Consider the following 20,483-nt stretch of genomic DNA (forward strand, 5'->3'; position numbering starts at 1 on the left):
ACCTGCTATTCTCACATGAGGAGCTTAAGGACAACCACTCCCATTGCATTTATTGCAATGCTATTACTCCCAGCAGAAAAGCAAAGTAAACCTTAAAATATGTAAAAATCTCTATAATCCTGGGACCAACTTACTACAATAATCATTGTCTGACAATAATGAAAACCTTTTCTTCCTAACGAAAGAACACTCTGCACATTATCCAGGGGTGGGGCATGGGAAATGGGTCCTGAGGTTAAGTTATCTCTGGTTCCCGGACATCTATAATTCCTTTTCTGACAAGTTCATTTGTAACGTACAATGCACATGGATAAGCTATCGGTCACGTGAACATTTGAAGGAAGACCAAAAAAAAACCTGTTGAATGAAAGATCATTAATCTTTTATAACAAGGTTCCAAAGCATACTCAAAGCATATTTGGTCCTGCTCCCTGAATGTTACATTGAGAACATCTAGTCTTTGGGAGGGAATGAAATATTAAGCCCAGGTCTCCAATAAATAAAATGAAATAGAATGCCATGAACCTCAGCAGACAAATATTTGCATTGAACAGGGTATATACAATACACCATGTATTTCAAAAAGTAACTAGACTGTCCTATTTTTATTTTGTGGAGGAATTACACCAAACTCTATTTCATTGCCTATCCAAGTGCCACAGAACCACTTGCCTGAATAAGAGCAGCTGTGATATTCAGAATGAAAAAGTATAATTAAATATCTCTGCCATTTCCATCTTATCAAAAAATGAGCAGTGTTAATTAAGTTCACAAATTCATACCCATTTCCCATATGAATTTTAATTGAAACAAAGTAAAAGAAACTGGAAAGTCAAAACCACTCTCAAAGACAAGATGTACAATTTCTTGGTCATAAATGGAAAAGAAATACAAAGCAGTAGGTGGGATTTGCTGGTTCCAAAACTGGAAACACGTAGAGACTGCTGACAGTTTTGGCTCTGGTAATAAAAATGAAAAGTGCCACATACAAGATGAGACTATGCCAGAACGCACAGCCTAAAACTTGGAGCTTCAGTGAGTTCTCCCTGCCGTGAGCTGAAGCTCAGAACAGGGGTACTCACAATCTATGTGAACCGATGATGGTTAGAGCTTTTATAAAACTGTATCACTAGAGAAACAAGAGGAAGTGAGTAGGGCCTAGAAATCAGGGCAGAGACTATACCACCCACGAGTCTGGCATCTGGATTTGCACTATTTACAATATCACCGTGAGACAGAGGTCCTAAGACACACTACAGAACATGACAGACTTCCAGTCAAGATGAACCTGGAAACCAATATTCCAAAATTCATGATGAAAACCAATGTAGGAACAACAGCCATGAGAGGAATTCAATCTAATAAAATGGAAAAATAATTGAGCAATATGAAAATCAATTTAAAGTATGTATGTTAAGGATCTTCAAAGAGATATAAGAAGGCGTAAGTCCACTGGACAAAAAGGAAAAATATAGGATAAGAACAAAAAGAACAGAAAATGAAAAATAGTGAAGTAAAAATAGTACAAATAAATAATACAGTAATTGAAATTTTTAAAAACACCAAAAATCTCTACACTGGACCCAGAAATAGAGAAAATTAGTGAACAAGGAAAAAATACTGAGATGTTCTTCCAGGGCATTGCAACAGGATAGAGGTTAAAAATATAAAAGCATAGTTAATAGTGATGGAAAATGGTGTGAGAGGATTCAAACATGTATTCAATGGGACTCCAGAAAAAGAGAATAGAGGGAATAGCAGAAAACACAATATTTAGAGAGCAAGTAGCTAATAATTTTAAACATTTTTATAAAGATATGAGTATTCAGACCATGAATACTGAGTGCCAAGCAGGTCAAATAAAAATAAAGCCATGTTGGGCTTCCCTGGTGGCGCAGGGGTTGAGAATCTGCCTGCCAATGCAGGGCACACGGGTTCGAGCCCTGGTCTGGGAAGATCCCACATGCCGCGGAGCAACTAGGCCCGTGAGCCACAATTACTGAGCCTGCGCGTCTGGAGCCTGTGCTCCGCAACAAGAGAGGCCGCGATAGTGAGAGGCCCGCACACGGCGATGAAGAGTGGCCCCCACTTGCCACAACTAGAGAAAGCCCTCGCACAGAAACGAAGACCCAACACAGCCATAAATAAATAAATAAATTAATTAATTAAAAAAAAAAATAAAGCCATGTTTAAACTCACCATGGTGAAAATGCAAGTTACCAAAGATGAAGAGAGAAATCTCATAAAGTAATAGAGATTGATTACATTCAAAGGTACACCAATCAGATGCAGGTGGATAGGGAACAGGAGGGAGATTCAATTTAGTACCTTGTCTCATACAAGAAGAAGCAAGAGATAGAGAAAAACTTTTGAGTTAGAGAAAGTTATAGTCAAGTATGTATGTGAAAATAGAGTAGAAATATAATCTATAGCTTTCAAATTAGCAAGGGGAAAAAAATTATCAGTCCAATAGAAAGCAGAAAGAAGAGGGGAAACGTCAAACAAAAACAAGCAAAAAAAGAAGACAATGAGAAAAGGGAAAAATTAGAAGGTAGATAGGATTCCAAATAAATGAATAACCACAATAAAAATTGGTGGATTAAATTTTCTGACTAAAAGATATCTGACCAGACTATTAAAAAATGAAAACACTTCTAAAATGAAATGACTCAAAAAGTTAAAGAAAGAGAAAAAAAAGAACACACCTGACAAATACCAAGAAACAAAAATTGAATTATCAATATTAATATCACAGACAGCATCTAGGATATTTCCTTCTAACAATGGAATACTAATTTTCTACATCCAATTATAGATGCTGATTTAATGGTGTTTTCTTCACCACCAATTGACATGTGTGGCTTTGAGATGAACAGTTAATTTCACAGGAGATAAGATTAACTCTTGATGTGCATTTCAGTGGGACTTCTGAAAAAGAAAAGGAACAAAGACATTTATGATGACAGGGATATATAAAAACGATGGTTACAACATTCAAAGTATTTTAAAATTTGATAGAAAATGTCTTTTATATCAGCATAGGTTAGATTTATTTTCTTCATACTGTCAAGCTTTTACTTACTCAATCAAGCTATATATGGGATGTGTGTGTGTTTTAGCAGTAAAGGCTCTGGTTCTTCATTTTTCTGTATCCATGCCCTATTACAAGAGATTTTGTAGTCTGACAAAAGAGGACTATGTGGTTTCACCTCGGACTGTGGGTTCAGTCACATGACTTACAATGGAATGGCATTGGGTGTCATGTGACCAAAGACTTGGAAAGTGCTTGCCTTCTTGAGCTAGCTCTTTTGCACCTTTGCCATCACCTTGAGAAGAACATGTCTAGTTGAGCAGAGTTCAACCACCACATCCACACACAGCCTAGATCAGTTAACCTCTAGCTGAACCCTAGACACAAAAGCCAGCCCAGCTGAGATTAACAGAGCCACTCAGCTGAGCCCATAGATCAGTGAACCTACAAATTTATGAGAATAGATGATGATTGCTTTAAGTCCCTGAGTCTGGGGGGTAGCTGCCTGTGCAGCATTTTTGTGCCAATAGCTAACCAACATACATTGCACTATTTTTTTTATAGATTTTTTTTTTAATTACTAGCATCTTTAATTATTATTTATTTATTTATTTATTTATTTGGCTGTGTTGGGTCTTCGTTTCTGTGCGAGGGCTTCCTCTAGCTGCGGCAAGCAGGGACCACTCTTCATCACGGTGCGCGGGCCTCTCTCTATTGTGGCCTGTCTTGTTGCGGAGCACGGGCTCCAGACGCGCAGGCTCAGTAGTTGTGACTCACGGGCCTAGTTGCTCCGCGGCATGTGGGATCTTCCCAGACCAGGGCTCGAACCCGTGTCCCCTGCATCGGCAGGCAGACTCTCAACCACTGCGCCACCAGGGAAGCCCCCATTGCACTGTTTTCAACAATCTTTTATTCTGCCAAAGCTTTTCACTGATGAGTGCTAATTAGAGGCTCTCAGTCTTTGGTTTCAACCATGATTTAACATCCAAATAGAATTTAACAAAATCAAAACCTGAATCAAGGAACATAAAATTTATAATTTCTGTATTAAAGAAAATGGGATTTATAATTTTCTCTTTCCATAGCATTCAACTCAATACCAGAAAAATAACAACAGAATAAAGCCAAAGGAAGTAGAACCAAAATTATAAAATAAGTGTAGAAGTAAAAGAAATGGAAAGCAAAAAAAAAAGACTATTGAGATGTTAACTAAAAGTTGATTATTTGAATAAATTAATAAAATAAAAACAACTAGCATAACTGATTGAGGGAGAAAAAAGGGAATTCATCAAAAACGTACAGCAAAGAACAGAAGAATATGAATGCAGGTAAAGAAAAATAAATTATTACAATAGGGGTAAGAATGATTCAGTTAGTGGGTTAAGCATTTATTATACAATATTCTCCACCTTCTTATCTTGACATTTACATCCTCCCCCCCCCAAGTAACATCCCTTATGCATCAATGACTGTATATATTCTGATAGTTGTAAAATTTTTATTTGTCAAACATACTCCTAAGATTTAGATCTATAATTCTGATTGCCTCTCACTGGGAAACTATAACTGGGCAACAGTATCTCAAAAGCAACATATTATTCCTTCTCTACTCTTTTTTCCAGCAATCATATCTTGAACTTTCAATCTGAGTTTCAGTCTGGGTTAATGAAATGGCCACCTGCCCAGATACCAACAGATGAAACCTTAATTAACTCCTTCTCTCACTCCCACTCTGCCAACTTGGCAATTTGGTTCTGTAGATTCTTCCATTAGCTATCATCAAGAAAAAATACTTAGTACTTAAGAAACCATATGGCACAAAGTGTGTACTGACAATATAAGAAGTTTCTTAATGATGGCCTAAAATTTCTTCATGTTTTAGTAGATAGACTAGATAGATAGATTTGATATGGTTTTTATTTTGCAAAAATGCATCATTTTGTTTTCAAAGAGATTAATGGTATATTAAAAACTAAACAATGCCAAGTCTATGCCTTACTGACTTAACTTAAAAATTTGCAATTATCCCTGGATAGATTATTCCTAACATTAAATATCCCTCCTATGTTGTCAGGATATGGTAATTGAAAAAGAATATTGAACCACTTTAAACACATTTTGAGAAGCAGTATATTTAAGGAGAAAAAGATTTAATATTGCCCATTTATTAATAGATTTTTTTCTATTCAGAGTCCGTGAATATTATGCTTTAGGTATTAACTTAATAGAGATTACATTTGTGAGGTAATAGAAAAAAATACATATATATATATATCTGCCCCCAGTTCTTGGCATAGAGCTCCTAAAACTCTTGTAATTTCCTAAGTGATAAGAACACTAGGAACATCTTTTGTTCTAATATTTGGTCTTTGATCCTGATTCCTGACACTGAGCTCCCAAATCCCTTGGAATTTCCTGGGTGATAGGAGTGTGTTTTGTTCTAACGAGGAGACTCTTGGTGGGCATCTGGATAGGGGCCTGTCACCAAGAAGACCGAGCCATGATCAGAAGTTTGGAACATTCAACACCTGCTCTCTTCTCCAGATCAGGGCTTAGAAACTGAATTAGTGACTGAGCACATCTATGTGATGAAATACCCATAAAAATCCCCAAGGCATTGGGGAAAAGGGTTCAGAGAGCTTCCAAGTCGGTGAACACGCGGAGCTGTGGAGAGAGCAGCAAGCTCAGAGAGGGCATGGAAGCTTCGTGCCCCTTACCACATCCCTTGCCCTATGAGTCTCTTCCATCTGGCTGGTCCTGACTTAAATCCTTTTATAATAAACCGGTAATCTAGTAAGTAAACTGTTTTCCTGACTTCTGAAGGCAGCTCCAGCAAACTAATCAAAACTGAGGAGGGGGTCAGTGGGAACCTCCAAATCACAGCCAGTTGTCATAAGCCCAGGTGACAACCTTGACTTGCAACCAGTGTCTGATGTAGGTGGGGAGGGGGTGGCAGTCTTGTAGGGCTGAGCCCTTAACCTATGGGATCCGACCTTAAGTGGCAGAATCAAGTTGAACTGTAGGACACATGTTAGGGTTACAGAGAATTGCTTGGTTTGGGAAAACCCCACACACATTTGGTGATCAGAAGTGTCTGAAGTGAAGTGTTCTGGGTGAGTAGCAAAGGAGAGACACACAGACGTTAAGTTTTTTTCTATTCAACATCTTAGTGCTAGGAGACAGACAAATATACAAGCATGTGTATCAATACAATATATCTGGTGAGGGTAAGTGCAATGAACCTAAATGAAAGAGGGTAAGAAGGAGAATTTTGAAGTACTACATATAGGGTGGTTTGGGAGGCCTTTCTCATCAGGAGAGATTTTAAGCAAAGGCTTGAAGGGAGTGAGGGAGCCAGCCATATGTATACTGTAGGATAGAGCATCCCAGATAGTGAGAATAGCAATTGCAAAGGCCCGGCATGTTTGGCTTGTTTGAGGAAAAGCAAGGCAGTCATTGTAACCAAGAAAAAGGAGTAAGGGTACGAGGTAGAAGCTAAGACTGGTCAGACAATGGGTAACAGGTAGGCTGGAATGTCTAGGTTGGTCATGTGACATTGCCTTTTTCACTGAGTTAGAGGGGAAGCTATCCAGAGCTAGATGTAATTATTTAAGGCATGCTGTAGTGAATTATCAGAAGGAAACCAGATCACCAGATATTTAAACACTCTTGGTATTTAGTGTTTCATACATAAATTTAAAATTACATCTATTGACTATAAAAAACTAGAAAAAGTACTTCTACAATGCAAATGTAACTTTCAAAACAACAAACTATTGCAGGTGTTCCTAATGATCTCAAGAAAGTGCTGAAAAAACGTCCTGATTTAGGGTAGCCAGCCTATTAAAGCCACCAAATATTTCTTTCCCAAAAGGAACACGCATTTTATGAGAAAGATAAAAGCTGAACAAAACCATGAATATTTATGAAAAGAAAAATTTTAATGATATAGTGTGTCTATACATTGCCTCACGTTAGAGAAGCTCATATAAATTCAAAATAACACAGTTGGCCATAGTGATCTGCACTGATTGTACAGTAATACTTAAGTTAACCACACAGCAAAGAAGCTGAGTTATCACAATGTAGCCCCAGAGAATGAGCAAGAAGACTTGCATAAAAGTTATATCATAACACAATAATAATACTTTTTACTTAAAAATATAAAATATTTCTCAACATACTTCCCACACATTTCAAATGCTGGTGGATCCAATTCAAAATCAGGTACTGGGAAACTCTACTCTTAAATAATTCTTGAATTGATTTGTTTCTTATCAACCACTTTCTTACCTATTTTATTTCAATAATCTCTTTGACCATCCCTGATCACCCACACTTCACTAGAATTTACTCAGAAGCAATGAAATGTAGTGGTTAGGAGTGAGGGAGCTTAGTTCAAACTGCCCTGGTTTGAATCCCTGCTTTTTCACTTAATAGATGAGTGACCTTAGACAAGTTCCCTAATCATTTATTTGTGAAATGTGGAAAATAATAATATTTCATTCACACTGTGATTTTCAGGATTAACCATAATAATGTATTTAAAGCAAGCAGTCAGTAACTCCATGATGATGATTGCCAAAATGATCTTTGAAAATATGAATCTAGTTTTGCCCCTTCCTTGCTTAAAAAAAATCCTTCAAAGTCCATCCGTCACCAAGAGATGAACAAATCCCAAAGCAGGCAGAGCCCCTCATGATTGACTGGTATCTTCTTTTTGAGCCCCATGTCCGTTGCTCCCCCCTATTAATTACATATTCCAGCCATACTGAACTACAATGATTGTACCTCATCACTCTGTACTACTTTTGGACATAGCACTCCCTCTTTTGGAATACCTTCTCCTCACTCTGCCTTTTCTACATGGCAAACCCAGCTTTAAAAATTTAGCTCAAGATGTTGAATATGGTTGCCCATGCTACATAGTAGGCCTTTTTTTGTTTATATATACGTGTGTGTGTGTGTGTATCTGGGGTTTTTTTGTTTTTGTTTTTTACGTGAATGGCCATTCTGCCAACATATATTTAAACATTTCCAGTAGTTACCTATGGGTGTGTGGAAATTCAGGTGCAAGTTTTCTTACATTTGCTTTTCTGTTTTGGGTACTAAACATGCAACCTTTTTGTAATAATAACTAAAATAAATGTCTAAATATTAAACTTAAAGTCTGTGCATCAGAACATATTTATATTAACAGAAACTAGACATCTGTGGCCAAGAATTAAACAAGGTCAAATAAATTAGCATACACTCATTACTAGATTACTATGTAGTCTATACAAATGTTGTATATTTAAGGGCAGTACCACTCTTAATCCCAGGCAATCCTTGCCTGCACCTCAGTGGGTCAGGTGGGCCGAAGCAGTCTTCCAAACTTCCAAAACCCCAGATACATTCTTCCATACACACACACACACACACACACACACACACATATACAAAAAAGTCCTCCTGTGTAGCACGGAGAACCATATTCAACATCTTGAGCTAAATTTTTAAAACTTCTGCTAGTGCCTGGGAACTACCGAGGCGGCAGTGCCGAACATTTCAAGAACAGCGTGGCCCTCATCCCGTTTCTCACCTTTCAGAAAGCCAAGCTTCAACTCTTAAACCCACACCACTTCGGCTGGGGGTGATCCAGATGCCAGGAGGAGTCCCAGGGCTGTCTCCTCTGGGGTCATCCATAGACCCAGTGTTCTGACCAGATTCCGTGAGGACGACCTAGCTAGGGGATTATCTTTTCCTGACCAGTGCGGTATTTCTTTTAAGTGATTTCTTGAGTTGGAGCCACCGGAATGATGCTGACATGCTGATGTGGGGTCACTCGAAAGAGCTCGGCCCTCCTACACACAGTCACACACTTTTGGAGCTATGTTTAAAGATTGAGGCTATTCATGTTACTGACCAGTCCCGGGCAGATTCTAAAGCGGTGGTGCACGCTCTCCCGTTTGCGGCCAGAAGGATCCGGGTTGGACCGCTCTGGGAAGACAGAAGAGTCTTGTGACATCCAGCTCACCAATCAGAAGCGAGGATTCGACCAGAGTCCGCCCCGCTTCCTCGCTCCGCTAACCCGGGCTCCACTTGAGCCGGCATTAGCCGCGAAGTGTGTTTCTGAGAAGCTGGCGTCATGGCCACCTAGTCCGGCTGGGAGGAGGAGAGAAGCAGCAGCAGTCTGAATTCTTGCAGGGTGAGGCGGCCGGTGGGCGTAAGAACGAGGTTACCCCTGCTGCTATGGATACCGGCAGGACTGGCACCCCTGGTCCTGTTGCCCAGATTTCGCCAGTCTCGAGTGACCCGGCCCCACTGAGCTTCTCAGCAGCACGAAAGCTTCCTCCACCGCAGCCTCCATTTTCATCATCCCTGGGGACACTGACCTGCCCTCTGTAAACGGTGTGCAAGTGAAGAGGCTCTGACCTCGGAGGTAGCCGGGGTTCCCGCTCAGACCTCGGAGGATGGTGGCCCAGAAGGGCCAAAATTGATGCCGTGCACCCGGGAGCAAGGCCGCCACGGGACTCACGAGATGCACTGGCCCAGTCAGCGGACGAACTCAGACCGTGGTTCTGGGGGAAAACGTGCCAAGAAGTAGCCCCACCAGGAAGAGGCTGCCCAGACCCAGAATGCTCCAACGTGCCATCTGCTTCCTAGAGCTTCCAGGACTCAGAGGTCTGAACTTTTGCTGCCATTTACTCCAGAGTCTCGGCCCAGCAGCAGACACCATTCTCAGGCTTCTGTCGAGTCCAGCATCCCGGCCAGGCGCTGCTCTTCACAGCCACGACCCCACACCAGGCTGGATCCTCCTGAGCTGCCACACAGGTAAGAACCGCACTTTGCTGCCGCCGTTTTCCACCCCAGGCCGGCTGGCCTGAGTCCTGCTTCTCCCCCTATACTGACCTTAGGAAGTCTTGTCTTCCGCTGTGCCCTGCCTCCCAGCCGGGTAGTAATGCCATCTGCATTAGTGCCTCCTCATCCTGGTCTCTTGGCACACTCTCCTTTCATTTTGCTGGGCAGTGTGTTGAGAGCATCTCCTCCTTCAGCTCTCTTGGCCTGAGCCCCTCTCCTCTCCCATTGGGTTTTCTGTCCTGAGCGTCTCCCTACTACCATGATGATGATTATTATTTGTTTTTCAGTAATGTGTATCTGCTAATCCCAAACTCCTAATTTATCCCAACCCCCTTTCTTTGGTGACCATAAGTTTGTTTTCTATGTCTGTAAGAATCTGAAAAAGAAATATATTCATATATACATATATATTTGGATCATCTTGCTGTTCACCAGAACGTGAGACAGCATTGTAAATCAACTATACTTCAATAAAATAAAAAATAAAAAGTTTTGGAAGAATCAATATTGTGAAAATGACTATACTACCCAAAGCAATCTACAGATTCAGTGCAATCCCTATCAGATTACCAATGGCATTTTTTACAGAACTAGAACAAAAAAATCTTAAAATTTGTATAGAGACACAAAAGACCCCGAATAGCCAAAGCAGTCTTGAGGGAAAAAAACAGAGCTGGAGGAATCAGACTCCCTGACTTCAGACTATACTACAAAGCTACAGTAATCAAGACAATATGGTACGGGCACAAAAACAGAAATACAGATCAGTGGAACAGGATAGAAAGCCCAGAGATAAACCCACACACCTATGGTCAACTAATCTATGACAAAGGAAGCAAGGATATACAATGGAGAAAAGACAGTCTCTTCAATAAATGGTGCTGGGAAAACTGGACAGCTACATGTAAAAGAATGAAATTAGAACACTCCCTAACACCGTAGACAAAAATACACTCAAAATGAATTAGAGACCTAAATGTAAGACCGGACACTATAAAACTCTTAGAGTAAGTGTAGGAAGAACACTCTTTGACATAAATCACAGCAAGATCCTTTTTGATCCACCTCCTAGAGTAATGGAAATAAAAACAAAAATAAACAAATGGGACCTAATGAAACTTAAAAGCTTTTGCAAAGCAAAGGAAACTACAAACAAGATGAAAAGACAACCCTTAGAATGGGAAAAAATATTTGCAAACGAATCAACGGACAAAGGATTAATCTCCAAAATATATAAACAACTCATGCAGCTCAATATCAAAAAAAACAAACAACCCAATCAAAATATGGGCAGTAGACCTAAATAGACATTTCTCCAAAGAAGACATACAGATGGCCAAGAAGCACATGAAAGCTGCTCAACATCACTAATTATTAGAGAAATGCAAATCAAAACTACAATGAGGTATCACCTCACACCAGTTAGAATGGGCATCATCAGAAAATCTACAAACAACAAATGCTGGAGACGGTGTGGAGCAAAGGGAACCCTCTTGCACTGTTGGTGACAATGTAAATTGATACAGCCACTACGGAGAACAGTATGGAGGTTCCTTAAAAAACTAAAAATAGAATTACCATATGACCCAGCAATCCCACTACTGGGCATGTACCCAGAGAAAACCATAATTCAAAAAGACACATGCACCCCAATGTTCATTGCTGTGCTATTTACAATAGCCAGGTCATGTAAGCAACCTAAATGCCCATCGACAGACGAATGGATAAAGAAGCTGTGGTACATATATACAATGGAATATTACTCAGCCGTAAAGAGGAACGAAATTGGGTTATTTGCAGAGACATGGATGGATCTAGAGACTGTCACACAGAGTGAAGTAAGTCAGAAAGAGAAAAACAAATATCGTAAATTAACTCATATATGTGAGACCTAGAAAATTAGTACAGATGAACTGGTTTGCAGCGCAGAAATAGAGACACAGATGTAGAGAACAAACGTATGGACACCAAGGGGGGAAAGCGGCGGGGCGGGGGTGGTGGTGGTGGTGGTGGTGGTGGTGGTGATGTGATGAATTGGGAGATTGGGATTGACACGTATACACTGATGTGTATAAAATTGATGACTAGTAAGAACCTCCTGTATAAAAAAAAATTTTTTTTAATTTTTAAAAAATTGTTTTTTAAATTTAGCTCAATCTATTACATCCTTTTTCATTGAGGAGCTTTCCCCTGAATAGAGATTCCACCCTACCCCACTCTCTCTACCCCTCTCTGTCTGTCTCTGTCTCTCTGTTTTCTCTCTGGGTCCCCATGGATCTTTGTACGTATCTCTAATTATGACATTTATTTACTTTGATGTTAACTGTTGACTTCTCTGATCCCTTTCACTGTCATCACCACCACCAGAGGGTGACCCTCCGGCCCATGAGGACTTTGTGTTTCTCATTTCTGCATTCTCATTGCCTAGTAGAGAGCCAAGCATACACTACACCCCTGATTATTGTCTGTTGGATGAATTTAGGCTTCAAACACGACTTTTTTTTTGAAGGGAAGTTTCTCCTACAAACTGCTATTAGAACAATTTTAAAGGTGTGTTAAGTTTCACTACCCACTGTGATACCTATGATGATAGAAGCAATAAAACAATGACAAACATACTTATTCTAAGAACTTTGACAAATAATTGGCAGGTTCTATATAGGCCTGTTTTTAAGCAATAACCATTGCTCAAACAAAAGTTGGTAAAAAAAAATTCTTAAACATTGTTATGGTTTTAATGAGAATATAAAAACAAAACATAAATTGACGGACAGAATAATATGCAAAATTAAATGGTATAGCCACGATTACTATTTTTATTGCAGTATACTTAATATATATTATGTGAGTATTAAGACTCTATTCAAAGTTCTCATCGAGCAATCAAAATACAAGTAACAGACATGGAGTGTGCTCTGGGTTGGGACTATGTATAAGTGCATACTCTGACAGATCCCTCTTTTCTTTTAATGTTTTAGGTAAGTGTTCTAGAAAATGTCTTCATTGAATGGGAACGTAACCACAGGCACAGTCTAGACATAAACATCTGCCTTCGTATACAGTTTACAAAATAAAATCTATTCATAGTCCTCAGATAAACAACGTCTCTTCATAAACAATTCTGTCAGCATTTCTTGGAACTCACAGTCTGTCATCATCAAAATTCTCTATATGTTCTGTCTCTCTTCCCGATGTTTCTCTTGACCTTCCTGCTCTGAGGGAGCCCTGGCCGTCCCCAAAGATCCTCTTCCCTGGAAGCCCTCTCCAGCAGAGCTTTTTTCTGCACAGTCTTCTTGTCTTTGGATCTGGAGATGATTAAGTGCATGTCATACTCCTCATTGGCACTTCCAGATGCTTGCCCTTCCTTACTTCCTGAAAAAGCCTCATTTTTGAAGCTCTTGTCATCATATTAGAAGATTGGTCACTGTACTTTTGTTAAACATATCTACAAATCCCAGGGCTATTCATGTCAGTCCTTAAAAGTTTTGTGTGTGTGTGTGTGTGTGTGTGCTTTAAGCAGACGTCTGTCACGCTATCCTATACAATTGTCGTCATTCTTAACGATTTCAATATCTAACTGTTTACCATTTTAAGAGGCTGCCAAAATGTTTTCCAGTATAGTTGTGTTCCAGTTCCTCCACATCCTTGCAAATGCTTGGTATGGTCAACCTCTTTAGATTTTAGTGATTCTTCTAGGTGTGTAGTGGTATGTCATTGTGGTTTTAAGTCGCATTTACTTAATGATTAAAGTTGAGCATCTTTACATGTGTTTATCTATCATCTGTATAGTTTTATGCTTTATGTTTAGTTCATGACTCATATTTAGTTAAGTTTTGTATATGGTGTGAGATATGGATTAAAGTTCTTTCTTTTCTTCCCTCCTTCCTTCCTTCCTTCCTCCCTCTGTCCCTCCCTCCCTTCCTTCCTTCTTTTCTTTCTTGTTTGCACATGAATGTCCAACTGTTATAACGCCACTTGTTAAAGGGATTGTTCTTTCTCCCCTGAGTTGCCTTTGCACCTTCATCAGAATCCATTTTCCATATATGTGTGGGTCTGTTTCTGGACTCTATATCATGTTCTATAGGTCTGTTTTTCTATCTTGATACAATGCTGTCCTGACTTGAGTAGATTTATAACTCTTGAAATCGGGTAGTGTTAGTCCTTCTTTTTCAAAATCATTTAGGCCCTTCTAGATTCTTTGCATTTCCATATTAATTTTTAAATAATTTTGTCAATTTCTACAAAATAGCCTGTTAGGAATTCTATTTGGATTGTATTAAATGTAGAGATCGGTTTAGGGAGAATTAACATTAACCATATTCAGTTTCGGACTCATGACCATGATGTATCTCTGCATTTACTTAGTGACTATCAGTATGAATAGTTTCAGATCTTTCTTCCTCTTAAGTGTTTTCTATTTGTCCCAATCTGTTCTTTGTTCTCTTTTCTCTTTTTCTACCTTCTTTTAGATTAAACATCTTAAATGATTTGATTTATCTTCTCTTGGTTTTTGTTGTTTTAGTGTTTCTTTAGACTATACATTTTTTAGTCTCCAGTTTATCTGTAAGTAATATTATGCCACTGAACATATAAGAAACGTGCAATAGTATTGTCAGTTTTTTCCTTACTGACCTCTGTGCTTTTTACGCATGATGTAAAGCCCATACAACATTGTCATTATCTTGTCTAATCTGTCAATTATCTTTTAAAGAGATTTAAATAATAAGAAAGATTGGATGTATGTTTAACTATGTAGCTCCCATTTCCATTGCTCTTCACTCCTTTGTGTAGAACTACAGATCCTTGTGGTATCATTTTCCTTTTGTCTTAAGAACTCTTCTTTTCTTTATTTTTGTTGTAACTTTATATTGTGATGATCAATGCTTTATTAACTAAATGATACTTTATTGCATAAAGTGCTTATTTACATATATATACATACATATACACACACATACATTATACACACAAATTGTATATTATATACAAATATAGCTGTGTTGAAAATATTGACAGTGATAATACTTTGAAAAACACAAAAGTGTGAAAATCATTCAGTAAAACATTATTTTATGACAGATGCTAATTAATACAATGGAAGTTGGTGGCTTCAATTAAAATAAATGTTAAAAATTGATACTATACTAATATTTTTTAAATGTCAGTTAATATGCTGATGGTTATTCTTTGTTTGAGACATTAATTCAAAGCTTGTGATAATTGATGTCAAGACTTTTTGTAATCTAAAAATTGGTACTTTAGTTCAAAGTCAATTTTTGATGATTTCAATAACTTAAAAATTTTTAGAATGCGGCATTTCTTTTTTTTGAATTTTATTTAATTTATTTTTTGGTACAGCAGGTTCTTATTAGTTATCCATTTTATGCACATCAGTGTATACATGTCAATCCCAATCTCCCAATTCATCACACCACCCCCCCCACCCCCAACTGCTTTCCCCCACTGGTGTCCATACATTTGTTCTCTACATCTGTGTCTCAATTTCTGCCCTGCAAAACAGTTCGTCTGTACCGTTTTTCTAGGTTCCACATATATGCATTAATATACGATATTTGTTTTTCTCTTTCTGACTTACTTCACTCTGTGTAACAGTCTCTGGATCCATCCATGTCTCTACAAATGACCCAATTTCGTTCCTCTTTACGGCTGAGTAATATTCCATTGTATATATGTACCACAGCTTCTTTATCCATTCGTCTGTCGATGGGCATTTCGGTTGCTTCCATGACCTGGCTATTGTAAATAGCACAGCAGTGAACATTGGGGTGCATGTGTCTTTTTGAATTATGGTTTTCTCTGGGTACATGCCCAGTAGTGGGATTGCTGGGTCATATGGTAATTCTATTTTTAGTTTTTTAAGGAACCTCCATACTGTTCTCCATAGTGGCTGTATGAACTTACATTCCCACCAACAGTGCAGGAGGGTTCCCTTTTCTCCACACCGTCTCCAGCATTTGTTGTTTGTAGATTTTCTGATGATGCCCATTCTAACTGGTGTGAGGTGATACCTCATTGTAGTTTTGATTTGCATTTCTCTAATAATTAGTGATGTTGAGCAGCTTTTCATGTGCTTCTTGGCCATCTGTATGTCTTCTTTGGAGAAATGTGTATTTAGGTCTTCTGCCCATTTTTGATTGGGTTGTTTGTTTCTTTAATATTGAGCTGCATGAACTGTTTATATATTTTGGAGATTAATCCTTTGTCCGTTGATTCGTTTGCAAATATTTTCTCCCATTCTGAGGGTTGTTTTTTCGTCTTGTTTATGGTTTCCTTTGCTGTGCAAAAGCTTTGAAGTTTCATTAGGTCCCATTTGTTTATTTTTGTTTTTATTTCCATTACTCTAGGAGGTGGATCAAAAAAGATCTTGCTGTGATTTATGTCAAAGAGTGTTCTTCCTATACTTTCTCTAAGAGTTTTATAGTGTCCGGTCTTACATTTAGGTCTCTAATCCATTTTGAGTTTATTTTTGTCTATGGTGTTAGGGAGTGTTCTAGTTTCATTCTTTTATATGTAGCTGTCCAGTTTTCCCAGCACGACTTATTGAAGAGACTGTCTTTTCTCCATTGTATACCCTTGCTTCCTTTGTCATAGGTTAGTTGACAGTAAGTGTGTGGGTTTATCTCTGGGCTTTCAATCTTGTTCCATTGATATATGTTTCTGTTTTTGTGCCAGTACCATATTGTCTTCATTACTGTAGCTTTGTAGTATAGTCTGAAGTCAGGGAGTCTGATTCCTCCAGCTCTGTTTTTTTCCCTCAAGACTGCTTTGGCTATTCGGGGTCTTTTGTGTCTCCATACAAATTTTAAGATTTTTTGTTCTAGTTCTGCAAAAAATGCCATTGGTAATTTGATAGGGATTGCATTGAATCTGTAGATTGCTTTGGGTAGTATAGTCATTTTCACAATATTGATTCTTCCAATCCAAGAACATGGTATATCTCTCCATCTGTTGGTATCATCTTTAATTTCTTTCATCAGTGTCTTATAGTTTTCTGCATACAGGTCTTTTGTCTCCCTAGGTAGGTTTATTCCTAGGTATTTTATTCTTTTTGTTGCAGTGGTAAATGAGAGTGTTTCCTTAATTTCTCTTTCAAATTTTTCATCATTAGTGTATAGGAATGCAAGAGATTTCTGTGCATTAATTTGTATCCTGCAACTTTACCAAATTCACTGATTAGCTCTAGTAGTTTTCTGGTGGCATTTTTAAGATTCTCTATGTATAGTTTCATGTTATCTGCAAACAGTGACAGTTTTACTTCTTCTTTTCCTATTTGTATTCCTTTTATTTCTTTTTCTTCTCTGATTGCCATGGCTAACACTTCCAAAACTATGTTGAATAATAGTGGTGAGAGTGGACATCCTTGTCTTGTTCCTGATCTTAGAGGAAATGCTTTCAGGTTTTCATCATTGGGAATGATGTTTGCTGTGGGTTTGTCGTATATGGCCTTTATTATGTTGACGTACTTTCCCTCTATGCCCACTTTCTGGAGAGCTTTTATCATAAATGGGTGTGGAATTTTGTCAAAAGCTTTTTCTGCATCTATTGAGATGATCATATGGTTTTTATTCACTAATTTGATAATATGGTGTATCACATTGATTGATTTGCATATATTGAAGAATCCTTGCATCCCTGGAATAAATCCCACTTGATCATGGTGTATGATCCTTTTAATGTGTTGTTGGATTCTTTTTGCTGGTATTTTGTTGAGGATTTTCGCATCTATATTCATCAGTGATATTGGTGTGTAATTTTCTTTTTTTGTAGTATCTTTGTCTGGTTTTGGTGTCAGGGTGATGGTGACCTCATAGAATGAGTTTGGGAGTGTTCCTTCCTCTGCAATTTTTTGGAAAAGTTTGAAAAGGATGGTGTTAGCTCTTCTCTAAATGTTTGATAGAATTCACCTGGGAAGCCATCTGGTCCTGGACTTTTGTTTGTTGGAAGATTTTTAAACACAGTTTCAATTTTATTCCTTGTGATTGGTCTGTTCATATTTTCTATTTTTTCCTGGTTCAGTCTTGGAAGGTTATACCTTTCTAAGAATTTGTCCATTTCTTCCATGTTGTCCATTTTATTGGCATAGAGTAGCTTGTAGTAGTCTCTTAGGACGCTTTGTATTTCTGTGGTGTCTGTTGTAACTTCTCCTGTTTCATTTCTAATTTTATTAATTTGAGTCCTCTCCCTCTTTTTCTTGATGAGTCTGGCTAATGGTTTATCAATTTTGTTTATCTTCTCAAAGAACCAGCTTTTAGTTTTATTGATCTTTGCTATTGTTTTCTTTGTTTCTATTTCATGTACTTCCACTCTGATCTTTATGATTTCTTTCCTTCTGCTAACTTTGGCTTTTGTTTGTTTTTCTTTCTCTAGTTCCTTTAGGTGTAAGGTTAGATTGTTTATTTGAGATTTTTCTTGTTTCTTGAGGTAGGCTTGTATAGCTATAAACTTCCCTCTTAGAACTGCTTATGCTGCATCCCATAGGTTTTGGATCGTTGTGTTTTCATTGTCATTTGTTTCTAGGTATTTTTTGATTTCCTCTTTGATTTCTTCAGTGATCTCTTGGTTATTTAGTAACGTATTGTTTAGCCTCCACGTGTTTGTGTTTTTTACGTTTTTTCCCCTGTAATTCATTTCTACTCTCATAGCATTGTGGTCAGAAAAGATGCTTGATATGATTTCAATTTTCTTAAATTTACTGAGGCTTGATTTGTGACCCAAGATGTGATGTATCCTGGAGAATGTTCCGTGCACACTTGAGAAGAAAGTGTAATCTGCTGTTTTTGGATGGAATGACCTATAAAGATCAATTAAATCTATCTGGTCTATTGTGTCATTTAAAGCTTCTGTTTCCTTATTTATCTTCATTTTGGATGATCTGTCCATTGGTGTAAGTGAGGTGTTAAAGTCCCCCACTATTATTGTGTTACTGTCGATTTCCTGTTTTATAGCTGTTAGCAGTTGCCTTATGTATTGAGGTGCTCCTATGTTGGGTGCATATATATTTATAATTGTTATATCTTCTTCTTGGATTGATCCCTTGATCATTATGTAGTGTCCTTCCTTGTCTCTTGTAACATTCCTTATTTTAAAGTCTATTTTACCTGATATGAGTATTGCTACTCCAGCTTTCTTTTGATTTCAATTTGCATGGAATATCTTTTCCATCCCCTCACTTTCAGTCTGTATGTGTCCCTAGGTCTGAAATGGGTCTCTTGTGGACAGCATATATATGGGTCTTATTTTTGTATCCATTCAGCAAGCTTGCGTCTTTTGGTTGGAGCATTTAATCCATTCACGTTTAAGGTAATTATTGATATGTATGTTCCTATGACCATTTTCTTAATTGTTTTGGGTTTGTTTTTGTAGGTCCTTTTCTTCTCTTGTGTTTCCCACTTAGAGAAGTTCCTTTAACATTTTTTGTAGAGCTGGTTTGGTGGTGCTGAATTCTCTTAGCTTTTCCTTGTCTGTAAAGCTTTTGATTTCTCCATCAAATCTGAATGAGATATTTGCCGGGTAGAGTAATCTTGGTTGTATGTTATTCCCTTTCATCACTTTAAGTATGTCATGCCACTCCCTTCTGGTTTGTAGAGTTTCTGCTGAGAAATCAGCTGTTAATCTTATGGGAGTTCCCTTGTATATTTTTTGTCTTTTTTCCCTTGCTGCTTTCAATAATTTTTCTTTGTCTTTAATTTTTGCCAGTTTGATTACCATGTGTCTCAGCGTGTTTCTCCTTGGATTTATCCTGTATGGGACTCTCTGCGCTTCCTGGACTTGGGTGGCTATTTCCTTTCCCATGTTAGGGACGTTTTCGACTATAATCTCTTCAAATATTTTCTCCGGTCCTTTCTCTCTTCTCCTTCTGGGACCCCCATAATGCGAATATTGTTGTGTTTAATGTTGTCCCAGAAGTCTCTTAGGCTGTCTTCATTTCTTTTTATTCTTTTTTCTTTTTTCTGTTCCACAGCAGTGAATTCCACCATTCTGTCTTCCAGGTCACTTATCCGTTCTTCTGCCTCAGTTATTCTGCTATTGAGTCCTTCTAGTGTAGTTTTCATTTCAGTTATTGTATTGGTCATCTCTGTTTGTTTGTTCTTTAATTCTTTTAGGTCTTTGTTAAACATTTCTTGCATCTTCTTGATCTTTGCCTCCATTCTTTTTCTGAGGTCCTGGATCATCTTCACTATTATTATTCTGAATTCTTTTTCTGGAAGCTTTGCCTATCTCCACTTCATTTAGTTGTTTTTCTGAGGTTTTATCTTGTTCCTTCATCTTGTACATAACCCTCTGCCTTTTCATCTTGTCTATCTTTCTGTGAATGTGGTTTTTGTTCCACAGGCTGCAGGACTGTAGTTCTTCTTGCTTCTGCTGTCTGCCCTCTGGTGGATGAGGCTATCTAAGGGGCTTGTGCAAGTTTCCTGCTAGTGTTGGAGGGTCTCCTGCAGAGGCGGGGGTTGGCTGTGTGTTGTCTTGAGGACAAGGATACTGGCAGCAGAAGTTCTGGGAAGTGCTCCTTGGCGTGAGCCCTCCCAGAGTCCGCCATTAGCTCCACCAAAAAGAGAACTCTTCTTAATATTTATTGTGGTGAGACTCT

At 38.2% G+C, this 20,483-nt stretch overlaps 1 protein-coding gene across 1 annotated transcript in view; it reads right to left on the reverse strand.

Annotated features, from left to right (window-relative positions):
- Positions 1-2,175: 2,175 nt before the first annotated feature.
- LOC309647473 (uncharacterized protein) overlaps positions 2,176-20,483 on the reverse strand; it is a 112,487-nt gene continuing 94,179 nt past the window's right edge. The window contains exon 4 of the mRNA XM_082434907.1: positions 2,176-2,928. Coding sequence (XP_082291033.1) covers positions 2,898-2,928 — 31 coding nt within the window. The 3' untranslated portion in view covers positions 2,176-2,897. The remainder of the gene's footprint in view (positions 2,929-20,483) is intronic.

The sequence above is a fragment of the Balaenoptera physalus genome (genome assembly GCF_965194825.1).
Source record: "Balaenoptera physalus genome assembly, chromosome: 18".
Taxonomy (NCBI): Eukaryota; Metazoa; Chordata; class Mammalia; order Artiodactyla; family Balaenopteridae; genus Balaenoptera; species Balaenoptera physalus.